The sequence below is a fragment of the Octodon degus genome, unplaced genomic scaffold (genome assembly GCF_000260255.1).
Source record: "Octodon degus isolate 3935 unplaced genomic scaffold, OctDeg1.0 scaffold00019, whole genome shotgun sequence".
Classification (NCBI taxonomy): Eukaryota; Metazoa; Chordata; class Mammalia; order Rodentia; family Octodontidae; genus Octodon; species Octodon degus.
Window position 1 is genome coordinate 7,030,011 of NW_004524595.1, and position 13,368 is coordinate 7,043,378.

Consider the following 13,368-nt stretch of genomic DNA (forward strand, 5'->3'; position numbering starts at 1 on the left):
TGAACCCTTTGTGTCTCTCTGGCAAGATGTTCTGCTCCTGAATCAGCTGGGTGGGTCTTGCCTCTAGCCTCTTTGCAGGGAGTTCTGCTGAAGCGTTCAGTGCTGGGCCTTTAGCTCGCTGGGCCTGCGCTCTAGGTCTGTTCAGGATCCCGCAGGCCCCGGGTCGTCTCACTCACTCGCCTGGCCTGCGCTCTGGGTCTGTTCAGGATCCCGCGGCCTGGGTCCTCTCACTCACTGGGCCTGCGCTCTGGGTCTGTTCAGGATCCCGCGGCCTGGGTCTTGTCACTCACTCGCTGCCGGGCCTGCACTCTGGGTCTGTTCAGGATCCCGCGGCCCTCAGTCGTCTCCTATATATCATTCTTAGTCATAGATATACATATAGATGTAAAAATTTTCACATCACGATCTTTGGTAAGATTTTCTCTGACAGGAGAAGAGAAAAGAACTGGGACTGGTGATAAAAGGAGTCTTTAGATTTATTTACACTATTTCTAGGTTGAAATAAACTTGGCACTATTAATTATTCACTTGGAGTGACTATTATGTTACACCTTTTAGCTCTGAAAATAGTTCTTTTTTTGTAGTTCTCAAAATACATACACAGATGATTCAGAGCAGGAGCCACACAGGCCACCACCTTTGTGGCCCCATCCCCACAGGGTTGCAGTGCTGAGGTAAGGTGCTAGATACACAGCCTTCTCACTTGCTCAGGGCTCATTCTCTGTACATGGGCGTTCTGAGCTGGATCCCAGAAAGAGTGCTCTCTTTATTTGAATTCTCATACTTTGGCTTATATGTTACAGTTTTGCTTCTATACCAACCCCAATCTGTGCCACATGAGTTTCCTGGCTACAAAGAGCAGCAGAGTGCAGCCAAGGCTTAGTAGCTACCTTTGACTGATTTGTTGTTGTTGTTGTTGTTGTTGTTGTTGATTTGTTTTGTTTTGGTTTTTTACTTGTTTTATCCCCTTGCTTCTGAAATTATACATTCCTTCACAAGGAAAGGTCACCTTCTACTTAATAGGTGTCCATTCTCACTGGTCCCACAGAGTGCCCACAAGAGGCCTCCCCTATGTGTGTGGCCAGTGCAGGGTGAAGTGCCTTGCTGGCCTCTAGGTCAGGCCCCGGGAAAGCAGCCTACTTCCCACTCTCTGCATGTAACTCAGGAGCACATCCACCTGGGGCAGAAACTGCCACATGCAAAGGACAGGCCACTGGAGACACATGTGGAGAGCCGTGCAGCCTCACACACACTATTATGCACAACCTCCTGCACAATTTTTTCATCTTTCTATACAATTGCTATAAAGACATGAGCCTGTTCTACACACAGGTTTGTGGGGGATCCAATGACAGTGTATACATGAACGTATGCAAACATAGAGATGGGTATTTATTACTTGTAGTGGGGCCTGGACCCTCAGCCCTGCTGCTCTGCCCAGTCTGCCTATCTGAAGGCCTCCTCTCTCTGCTGGCCTCCTCGTTGCCCTATTCCCAGTCTCCTTATCCACTTCTTTCCTCTCCTGCCGCTTTCCTCTTCCCTTTTCTTCCTCTCCCCAGTCCCAGGGGTAGTCTGACTCCTTCCTTTCAAACACAATCATACATCTGCAAGCTGTTGTCTAACACAGACTGACTGAGAAGGGCTTCCCCTTTCCTCAGCAAGGTGGGACACCTGAAATGACAGATCTTCTCTCTCATCTTTCAGGCTCAGGCCACAGCATCACCACATACATCACCCACTCATGGAGGTGGCCGCCCCCTGCCCATGCCTGTCCGCTCCACATCTGCTGGCTCCACCCCCACCCACTGCCCACAGGACTCACTGAGTGGAGTTGGGGATGACGTACAGGAAGCCTTTGCACAAGGTAAGTGTCTGGGCCTGCGTCTAACAGGGAGCCAAAGGGACTGGAAAGTATATACAAGATTCCCATTGAAATTTTTTCCACTTCCTTCCCTATGTGTTCTTGGCTTTAGATGACAGATACCTTGGTTTAAAATGTCAGATTTGTAGTATAAATGGGTTAAGTGCTGACCCCATCTCAATAAATGGGCTGGTCTCCAGCAGAGGTGTGCAGGCTTCATATGTATGCAAAGAACAGCCTCCAAGGGTCTTGTGCTCTTTCTTCTAGGTGGAGGGAAGAGCCTTGCCCTTTTCCCAACTGGGGCTTTGCCACCTCCAGAGGACTTGGGTGGAATAATCTAAAATCATACCAAGCGTAGGAGGTCCTTAGAACAAGCAAATTAGGAAGAGTGGTTTTCTCAATAGGACCTAGTTAAAACTCCACTAATTGTAGAATTGCCACAGCCATCTAAAGAGGTAGGGAAGGGCCGGCCAAATAGCTCAGTGGATTAAAGTGCCTGCAAGTGGGCACAGGGGCTGGAGGTTTAATCCCCAGGCCTGCTATGCCAGCCCTACCCCTAGGGGAAAATTGAGACAGCAATTGAGACTGGGCGTGGTGGCGGGCACGCCTGTAATCCCAGCTCTTGGGAGGCTGTAAACAGGCAGATCACTACGAGTCCAAGCTAGTAGTGAGACCCTGAACACCCTGTAGACCCTTCCCTAAAGATTAAAAAAAAAAAAAAAAAAAAAAGAGGTACGGAGCCGCAATGTTGAGTGGGGGAGGAGGCATTGAGGGGGTTGGGGGCAAGAAAGTGGGAGGTGGTGGTCTTGAAGAATAGGCCCTAAAAGATGAGAACACCTTAGTGGGAGGCTTGTTCTGGGACCCAACTTGTTTTACATTGTATGTTGGCTACTAAGCATAGACTCACAGGCTGAGCTTTCCATGTGGAGAAGACAGAGGGCATGGAAACAATCTCCTGGTGTGGGTACACAGGTGGAGCTGCCACAGCTCCATTGCTCTTAGCTGTCCTGCATCTGTGCCCAAAGCCTTGGTGGACTGAGGCATCTGCTTGGCTCTCTCTTCTCCATGCCCCACCCTGCATTGCCATCTGCTCTGACTCCCCTCAGGTACAAGGAGAAACCTCCATAATGACCTGCTGGTGGCCGCTGACTCCATCACCAACACCATGTCATCCCTGGTAAAGGAGCTCCATTCAGGTGATGCTCAGAGCTCCCCGCCAGCCTCCCACCTCCCCTTGTGTCTGCCCTCCTCTGCATCCTGGTGGCATATCACTGTCTGGCACATGCCCTCTCGTTTTACCTCCTAGGAGCAGGTGGGCCCTCCACCAAGCGTGCCTTCTTCCCATATGTGATCAAAGAGGGGCAGTTACATATTTAGATTTATCTGGCAGATCAATCTGGTGGAAGAAACACAGTTCTGAATTTAAAGAAATTCAGATCTTCAGTGCTTCCAGGCCTTGACCTGACCCCCTCACCCCCTGCCTGCACTTAGTCCACAGTGGCTCTTTCCTCAGGCCTGACCGCCATCCCATTTGGAAGCTTTCCTGGATGTTAGCCACTATATCAGCCTCTAGTGCTGGGCTTCTCCCAGCTATCCTTATGCTTTCTCCTTTTGATTTGCTTTTGAAACAGTATCCCCTCTCCTGTTGCTTATAACCAGGCTCTGATTTCACCTTTGGGATCTGCTACTTCATTTACTCCTTCCATCCAATGTTATCTGTCTCCACCTCTCAGCCACTACAGTGACTCCCAGAGACCTCTGCCTTATAGCATTTCTCCCTCACATAAAACCCAGGAAAAAGAAAATTAAGAAGCCCTTCACATATCATCATACCTCCATCAGAAGTAGAACCACCTGATACTTACACAGTGTTTCCAGTGGTGGGATTCCCATGTGACATGTTATGCAAGTGAGCTCCCTTCCCAATCTCAGCAGATCCCTCACACTGAGGGATCTCTCAGTCCCTTTTTACCTAACATAGTGTTTGTAAGTGCCTTGCAGGAGCTTCTGGGGTTATTAAAAATACAGAGCAGCTGGGGAGATAGCTCAGCGGCTTAAATGCCTGCCTGGCAAGCACAAGGTTTGATCCCCGGTACTGCATAAATACATACATACATACATACATACATACATACATAGCATTTTCTCCATTAAGATACTTGATAGAGAAGGTGATCTCTGATATTTTTCAGTAGGGGAACATATCTACCATTAGAGTTTTCATGGGACCAAAACAAGGTCTCTGCTCTTAGACCTGTTCTCCTTCAGAAGAAAACATGCATGTGATCTGGTGGGTCTTTCCAAAGCAAGTCAAATGCTGATTGTCTTGCTTCAGGGGCTATATGATGCCCCTCTCCCCACCATGTCCTATTCATTAACCCCACAGAAGCACAGCCCCCTTACATACACATGTACATGTGCACACACACTGAAGAGCTAGTGGCCTTCAGCGATGACTTCACAGCTGATTAGCAGATTTCCTCCCTGATCTGTCTCCCTCAGTCTGGAAATTCCACTCTTCAAGGGAATTTCCCAGGGGATTTTAGCCATGAAGATGAACTGCATTTGTGCCTCATGGCCATTTGTTACCATTTATGCAAAATCAGTGGCTTCTGAGCTCCTTCAACTAGAATGAAAGTATGACGTAACTGCTAGTAGTTGTAAATCAGTAAATAGCATGTAGAAACTAAATAACTTCAAAAAAGTAAGCATCTATAGGAATACTAAATAATCTGTCATAGTAGGAAGGGTAGTTTTAACAAAATTATGTAGTGTCATTTGAAGAGTGCCTTAGACATCTGCTGTTCAGTCCTCTTATGATAGAAATATGATCAGTAATTATCAGAAAAATGGTTTGCCTGGGGTTGTGCCACTTTGGTTTTTTGTTTGTTTGGTTTTTTGTCAGAACTGGGGATTGAACTCAGGCCCTTGTACTTGCCAGGGAAGCGCTTATTCTACTGAGCCATCTCCCCTGTCCCTGTTGTGCCACTTTGGGGGACACAGCTGGCCTGTAGAACTTAGGTCATCAGAACATGAGCCAGTGCTCTTGCCCTACCCATGACAAGAAGTCAGACCCAGGGTTCTGTGAGGCCTGTTTTCCTTGACAGGCTTTACTCCTGAACACTGAAGCCCATGGTAGATGTAGGCTAAATCCACATGTACTCCATCCCTCCAAAACAAAGAAATAAATTCTGTTTACATGTGAAGATGCCCAGTTCTCAGTGAATGGAATAGCCTTGCCCAGGACCAACACATATTTACCATCTCCTTGATCAGTTTCAGAAGGTTTTGTTAGGTTGAGAACAGATACTCAGATTGTCTTTTCTTTTTCTCTGTACATCTCACGTATCTCCATAACTTACCTTTCTCATCTTTTAAAAACATTTTTAGAAATTAAGGAATCAGGCCAGGTATGATGGCACACACCTTTAACCACAGCACTCTACAGGCTGAGGCAGAAGGATTGACATAAGTTTGAGGGCAGCCTGTACTACTTAAAGTTCAAGGTCAGCCTGAACTACATAGCAAGACTCTGTTTAAGAAAATAAATAAATAAATAAATAAATAAATAAATAGGTAAAATATAATATATTCATAGAGTTCAAAGGGTTTTAGAGGTCATTTACTCTAACTTCCACCCGAAGTAAAAATCTTCTGAAAAGTTGAGTGTAGTGATGCATGCCTATAATCCCAGCTACTTAGGAGGCTAAGGCAAGAGATTCAAAAGTTTAAGGCCAGCCTGGGCAATTTTTAACTTATCAAGATCCTGTCTCAAAAATTACAAAAATAGGGGCCAGGGAAATGGCTCCGTAGAATAAGTGCTTCCCTGGCAAGTACAAGGGCCTGAGTTCAATCCCTGGTGCCCCCCCCAAAAAGAAACAATTACAAAAATAGGGGCCAGGGAGATGGCTCAGTGGAATACGCGCTTCCCTGGCAAGTGCAAGGGCCTAAGTTCAATCCCTAGTTCTGCAAAAAAATAAAAATAAAAATAAATAGGGCTGGGATATAGCTCAGTGGTAGAGACCTTGCCAAGTATGCATGAGGCCATGAGTCTAATCCCCAGTTTTGAGGTTGGGGATTTGCTTTAATATTTCCAGTGAGCTCATGCATGATCAGCTCTAATCACTGGAAAGCCCTTCCATAGTTAGGAGCCAAAATCTACCTTATTATAGCTGATTCATTTTTTCTGCCCATCTAAAATTCCATAGTCAGTTCAGTCCTTCCTTTGCAGGTCACCTTTCAAGTATTTAATGGCAGATAGCATGGTACTTCCCACATCTTTAGATGATATTAAGTCCCTTTAGTCACCCTGAATGACATGATTTTCACTTTACCATCTTGTTTGACCACACCAGATGTGACCCAGATTTCCAAGACCCTAATTAAAGTGAACACCTTGGTCTGAGTACATTGCTCCATATTACAGAGGGGCTTGTCCTGCAGAGCACAGGGGGTCTATGAGTGTCCATTAGTGGGGCCCTGGAAAACAACCTTACTCTGCATTAATTTTGGTTTACAGAGCCACTTTGCACTGTATAGTCATTTTAAGCCTGTGGTTAATTAAAATTTCCTTTTCTCTTTTCTTCTTTTTTCTCTGAGAAGTCAGTATTAATCGAGGCATTCCTCCATGTGCATCTTCCCTGAACCTGAATGCAAGATATGAGGTGTATCCCCACACACACACACACCTCCTCCCCCCTGCAACATACAGCTGTCTCACAGGGATATACCTAGTATCTGTCCTTGGTAGATGGTCATGATCCTAGGGAAAATAGCTGCTGCCTCACACCCAGTGAAGTCAGCAGCATGGTGAACAGCAGAGTGGTGCTCTGCTTCTTACAAGATCCTACTACATAGTGCTGGGATACAGATTTCACAAGGGGTAGAGAAGACAAGTTTAGGGCCTATGGAGTCCTGCAATCTTGAGCCTGTAGCCCGGGTACCATTCAAACCTCCTGAGTTACCCATGAACCCTTCTTCCATGCCTGTACTGGGCCAGAGGGTCACTGGCCTCCTTGAACTTGTTTTCACAGCAGAGGATGTTGCAGAGAAAGAAGAAGAAGAGATGATGCAGAATGGGAAAGACAGAGGTAAAGGGAGCCCAGCAGGACTCTAGTGTGAATAGGGAGCCTGAGCTCTAAAGCCTGTGAGCATCATGCTCCTATTTCTCCCCTCCTGCCTCCCATGGTCTGCCTTCCTCAAAACCTTCAGGTCCCCAAGTGTTTCCTTTTTTTTTTTTTTTTTTTAAGGATGGGGAATCAAACTCAGGACCTTATGCCGCTGAGCTATATTCCCCAGCCCTCCCTGGGTCTACCTACTTTCCTAGCTGACAGTTTAGTTTTACCTACAATAATGATATAGGTTGATCACCAGAAGTTTCCTGGTTTCCTAAAACTGAGGTAGATGGTTGGGATACAGGAAGTAGACACAAGCAAAACAAAACATGATCTCTTGCCTCAAGGAGCTTGTAATCTAATTAGGAAAGCAAGACTAGATATGCAAAACAAATAAGAGATTAAAATGGAGCAACAGAAAAAGTTAATCACAAAACTGAATTATAATAAGGGTTTCTGGAAAGGAAGAAAGCATGTGTTTAGTATTAGTGTAGGTTGGAATAACCAAATGGTTTTGTGACTTCCTGGAAGAACAGAAACAAGAATGAAAGCTGTCAGCAAGGACAGTAATGCTTTTCTACTTTCACTATCCATAAAACCTATCTAATGCTTGTATGTGGGAGTGCTATGGTAAATGGTTTCCTTTCATAATCTCATTTAACCCTTTGTCATGCTGTAAGATACAGCCCTTTTGGCACTGAGGAGATAGGCTCTGAGAGATTCCACATATGTCACTATTGAATAGTGCTGACTGGGCTTGAACTGGGTCTGACTCCAGACTTCATGGGCTTAATCGTTATCCTTCAAACTTACGCTAAACAGGTCAGAAAATTCTCTTGGTGCAGGTAGAAATTAGCTTCTTACGTCTATCATATTTATAATATACCTGTTGCTAAATTTCTCCAGAACGTAGGCCACGCAATGCAAATTTTAGTCTGTTGTTTTGGCTGTTCCCTGTGCATAGGGGCCAGGGAGATGCCTCAGTAGAATAAGCACTTTCCTGGCAAGTGCCAAGGGCCTGAGTTCCTGTGCCTAGAACAGTGTCTGGCACTTAGTAGGATCTCAGCAAATAAACCATCTAAGGAAATCAATACAGTGATGGGGTAGGGAGAGGCATGGGTAAAGTAGCCAATCAGCCTGAAAAGTGAAGGCAGGAGAGGCGGAGCAGTGAGGTACCATGCCAACTCTCAGGTTTTTTCCCTGGCTTCATAAACCCCTGAGAGAGGCATCTAGACAGAGCTCGGGTGAGATCACTGCATGGGTCCCAAACGGCACAACCTGGATTCTCTGGGACTCTCCAACTCCAACCCCCATGCTGTAGTTGGAGCAGAATGAATGGGCTAAGTGAAAGAAAGAATCTCAGGCAGGGTGGAAAGCATGAGGTGGAAGATACAGGCAAGAGGCTATGGTGGGAAGGTAGCCTTGGCATGGTGGTTCTGGAGTGTGGTATGCCCTAAGGGGCTGGTGTACATGAAAGAGGGAGGTCTTTGGAAGCATAGGGGGCAAAGAGTTTGTCAGCAAGGGTGCTGAAATTGCCAAGGAGGCACCAAGGGAAGAGAAACATCCTGCCAGTGCTGAAGTCATCCCATGAATCAGAGTGAGGCCTTAGAGAAGCAGGACAGTGGCTGAATCAGGCTGTTCAAATGGCACATTGGGCCACATGGCAGACAGGAGCAGAGCAGCAGGTCAGGCGCCTAGAATGCAGAGATCTCCTCTCTTGATGGCAGGACAAGAGAGGAAGCGGGGAGACAACTAAATTCCCCTGTATGTAAACACAGGCCCCAAACACTCCCACATGCATACTGCAGCCAAACCCCAGGAGTGTTCTCAGCTGAAGATGTAACCACTGCTGCCTTGGCCTCCCTTCCCCTGTGCCCTCCCTGCTCCAGGAGCTTTTCTCAAACCTCTCTCCTCCACTTTCCTGCATGTCCCCAAAAAGAAGCCAAGGGCTCTGCTGAAGCCAGTGAGGCCTTGTCCCGCCCATAGTTGCCAGCTGTGAGTCCTGGCTTGAGGCAGAATATAGGCCTCATCTCCCTGAAAAATTGGAATGGTTTCCCTTGGCAGAAACCTCCTGGCTGAGGAGCCTTCTAAAAGTCTTTGACCTTACTTTGCTTCCCTGATAGCATCTCTTCAGTTTTTCTGTGCTGCTTGCTCTTAGAGTTCCTGTATGTGTAAAACTTTTTTGAGAGTGCCTGAACTTCTATTTCTGTGGCTTTTAGGTGTCTTCTCTGACAGTAAGAGTGTTAGAGTTGGGGTGAGAGGTGGGCAGGATTATTTTAAATATCTGATTGTCAGGTCTCTATATTGTACTAGTATTAGGAACTACAGTGTAGCCCTTGTGTGGACATTACCACAAGACTACATGGTGGCCTCTTGGTTCTCTCCTACCACCTAGGCCTAAGTTTACTGTGGACTGACACAGCACTAACTGCGTCACCCGGGTCACCTGAGCCCAGTAAATACCGACCATAAAGAGCAAAAAGGGGGAGAATGTTTGCTTTCCATGGGTTGAAACTGTGCTGACATAATATAAGCACAACTTGGTCTGCACCTATCCACAGTCTGCTTGATACAAATGCTATGAGAGCAAGAGCCACATATGTATTGCCCCTAGGTAGCTTGTGCCTATTCCTCTTTAGCCCTGGCTCTGTCCGGCTCCACTCTGAAGAACACTCTGTCCCACTAGGTACTCTTCCTACTATGTATTCCCCTGTCACTTCCATTCCAAGTGTATCCAAGACTACACAATTGAGGCACAAACTAGGTTCCTTCCCCCTGTATTGCCTCAGCCACCCTGGAACTATGTTTTATGCTCCTGTGTGCCTCTCATTACTGCCTTCCTGGGATTGGGAGCTGTCAGTCCAGTTTGTACACCAAGGGAGCCCTGGCATTGTTCACATGGTCTGCACAGTAGTGAGCCTTGGAGGACAGGCACAGGCTCTAAGGCCTGGGTTGTGTTTGCCCTCGCATGGTGAGCAGGATTGTGCCAGGCATCCCAGAACAGAGTATGCAGGAGGAAAGGGTGCCTAGTCAGACTGCTTGCTTTCAGAACCAGATGTACTCCCCCAGCCCTTTTTAACGTAGTTTTGTTCCCATATTTATTATTTACTTCTACAAAATGTTTGCCTCATTGCTGCCTTATGTTGGGTGCAGTTGCTGATTGTAGAAAATAATATCTTGTCAGGGAAAATCAACAAAGGAGAGAAGGAGTCCAGAAACACCTGGGCTGGGGGTGGGGGGTCAGGAAAGCCCCTAGAGAAGACCCAGGAAGTTGAAAAGAGCCTGAGTGTGACCTCAGTGTCATTTCTGCTGCCACAGGTTAACAGAGGAGCCCAAGCACACAGGAACTCGGGTGAGTACAGAGTATGGCCTCCGCCTTCCCCTAGCCTCTCTCCCTTCTTGTGTAGTATCTTCATTTGTCCATCTCCTCAGTGAGAAGTCTAACCCACAGCAGTCCTAACAGACCAAGATGCAATTAAGATTTTTCTGGAAAAGTCCACCTGCACCTTTCCCTGCCCCCAGGCCTACCAGTGAGCCTGTTCCACTCTGCTCACGCCTGTGGCCTTGTATATGCAGCCCATCCATGGTGCAGGCCCATTTTGGTCACTGACACACTGGCTACAGCAGGATGGCCAAGCAGGTGACAGAGGGCTAGCCAAAAACAGCCACCTTTCCATGCCACCTCTGCATCTGGTGCTCCTGTTTCTCACAGCTGCTGACCATACCACAGCCAAAGTGCACCTGGGATCTTGTCACCCTGAGCTATCTACCACTGTCCCTCTGACCCACAGACACATGCTGGAGCCATGTGAGATCACACTGACTATAAAGTGGACAGACCAGCTTCTGAGGGGCCCAACTGAGCTGCAACTTCTCCCTCCCCCCACAGATTAGCTGTCCCCATAGGCAGATACTGCCTTGAGCAGTGTTCTTATTTTCCATCTCAAGACCTCCACTTGCTCTGCTCTAAGACAGTACAGTTTCTGATTTGCTGTCTAAAAGGAGGGGACAAGCTGGGTGTGGTGGTACGCTCCTATACTCCCAGCATTTGAGAGGCTGATATAGGAAGATCACTAGGAATTTGAATCCAGCTTGGACTACATAGATTTCATGGTGAGCCTGAACTACAAAATGAGACCGTCTCAAAAAACTGAAATAATAACCAAAATCTCAGTACTCAAGAGGGAGGTAGGAGGATCACTCTTATTTGAGGCCAGCCTGGGCTACATAGTGAGCTCAAATCCAGCCTGAACCATATAGGGAGACCCTGTCTCAAAAAACAAAAGTGTAAGGGACAGCCAGCGTGTTCTGGAGCAAAGCCCCCTCAAGTAGAATAGCCATGAGACAGCTTTTTATTTCTAGATCATTTCTGTGCCAACCCCCCAACCCTCTCACCTTTTCAGTCAGGTATCGCTGTGTAGCTGGCCTTGAACTCAAATCAGTCTTCCTGCCTCAGCCTCTCAAGTGCTAAGATTATAGGTATATGCCACCATGCCCAGCCCCTTCCCCCCTTATTTTCAAAAGGCATCTTCAGTTATAGATTTTGAGACAAAAAGCCAGGGCCACAATCCAGTGATCCTTTCCAAGTAGTGTCTGCTAGAACTGCCAGAACTGCAGAGGAGATGGGCCACATGGTACTGACATCTCCCAACCCTGTCCCTCTTCCCTGGGGAGAAGGGCTCTGGCAGCCCTTTGTGTCAGTCACTGTGGGTCACTGTGTGCACTGTCAGGGTAGAGAGAAGGCGCTGCCTATAAAGCATGAGTCTCCTGACAAAGTGTGTGGGAAAATACTAGGTGGTGGGGCGCACAGCAGCAAGAGGGAGGGGTTGGAATGGTTAGAACAGGCCTGAGGCTTCCTCCTGGTGTTCACTTTTTCAGCCTCAGTTCTCACCACATTTCCAGCCTGGCATTGCAAACCCAGTTGGTCCTTCTGTGGAAATGCTTCCTGATCTGTGACAAGCCATGACCACAGAAGACCCCAGACCCACCAGAAGGGAGAACACCCTCCCCTTCAAGCCACCCCTGGGAAGGCTGGTCTTGCAGCCCCTCAGCAACAGATCCAGACCTCAGATGGAGGCTCACAGCAGCTGTCAGCAGCACCTGGAGCCCATGGCGCTGCCGCCGTGACTAACACAGAGCTGTCTTGTACAGGCACAGAGGACGTGGAGTGAGCTGGCACCAACATGATGAAGGCAGCGTCTTCCCCCTGAGGCGCATTCCCAGCCATCTCTCTGCTGCACACCTGGACTGGCTTGCAGGCCCCTAGACCTCACTCCCTTGCCAGGGAGCGGGAGGGACTGCCTGGAAGGAGGGTGCCGCTGTGGCAGGATCTTCCCTTGCCTCCCCCTGCATGTCCTAGCATCTTCATTACTCCCTTCGGGGCATGGTTTCATCTCCAAAACAGGAATTTACAAGGAGGCTGAAAGAGAAAAGAAAATGCGCTAAGCCCTGTGTGTCTATGACCTGTGGGTCTCCTGGCATCCAGCCAGAACATGGCATGGTGCCTAGCTCAGGAGCACGTTTCCTCCTTACCTTTGACCTTTAAAAACTAACAGGTCTTTGGTTTAGGCAAAGAAAGCTGCAGGCCTCCTCACTTGTATAGTCATTCACACCCACCGCCACTGTGCTAAAAATAGCCTCCTTCCTTTCAGTCAACTGGTGATGCTTCCGGCACTGCTGGGAGGCGGGACACAGCACTAGGGGCCTCCCCCCCAGGTACTGCATGGAGCAGCCTTGGCCCTTGGGGTTCCTATAGGTGGGGCACACATGATCAAGTCTAAATCCTTGTGAGATTTTTTTTTTTTTTCCTTCTGTTCCCTAGGCTCCAGGATGTTATTTTTACTAAAAGAGCTGCCATAAATATTTATAAAGGGCAGTGACAAGAGTGAAGTGAGAAGCACCATTGCTGGCTCTCCCACACCCTCCACGCACAGCTGCAGACCTTTCCCCTGTGAGGTGTGCAGGGCCACTGAGCTTTACGTGGGGCCTCACATAGCATCCCTGGAGCCCTGGACAAGAAGACAGAGTAGCACAGAAGGCAGATGTTACAGCCTTCCCTTCTTGGTTACCCCATATCTGAGGGAGGTCAAGGCCACAGTTGTGGAATGTCTAGACCTAGGGTCTGGGTTAGAAAGTGGATCTGGAATTGCTGTAGCTCTGTGAGGGCAAGAAAAGATGTCAACAGCAGCCAACCTCTGTTTTGCTGTGGAAAGGGCAGTTCCAGGGGGGCTTCTGGTAAAAGCCTTCCTCACCCACATGCAGAGAGGAAGAGGAGCTGAGTACCTGGAGAGCCAGCAGGGACTTGGGAAAAGTAAAGAAGCAGTGGGAAAGGCTGTCATACACATAGGAAGTGGGCTCTTAGCTTGCCTGGGGTACCAGGGAGTACAAGGGTAA

The 13,368-nt window shown here is 47.8% G+C and overlaps 1 protein-coding gene across 23 annotated transcripts in view; it reads left to right on the forward strand.

The window, feature by feature from the left end:
- Positions 1 to 13,143, forward strand: part of Dtnb (dystrobrevin beta) — a 439,182-nt gene extending 426,039 nt beyond the window's left edge. For 4 of the 23 annotated variants that reach the window (XM_023711049.1, XM_023711050.1, XM_023711056.1 and 1 more), the window contains 5 exons: positions 1,705 to 1,864; positions 2,968 to 3,057; positions 6,895 to 6,951; positions 10,294 to 10,327; positions 11,854 to 13,143. In XM_023711049.1, the coding sequence (XP_023566817.1) occupies positions 1,705 to 1,864; positions 2,968 to 3,057; positions 6,895 to 6,951; positions 10,294 to 10,298 (312 nt within the window). In that variant the 3' untranslated portion in view covers positions 10,299 to 10,327; positions 11,854 to 13,143. The remainder of the gene's footprint in view (positions 1 to 1,704; positions 1,865 to 2,967; positions 3,058 to 6,894; positions 6,952 to 10,293; positions 10,328 to 11,853) is intronic. The other 19 variants (XM_023711051.1, XM_023711058.1, XM_023711061.1 and 16 more) reach the window with 10 other exon arrangements.
- The last annotated feature ends 225 nt before the right edge of the window (positions 13,144 to 13,368 follow it).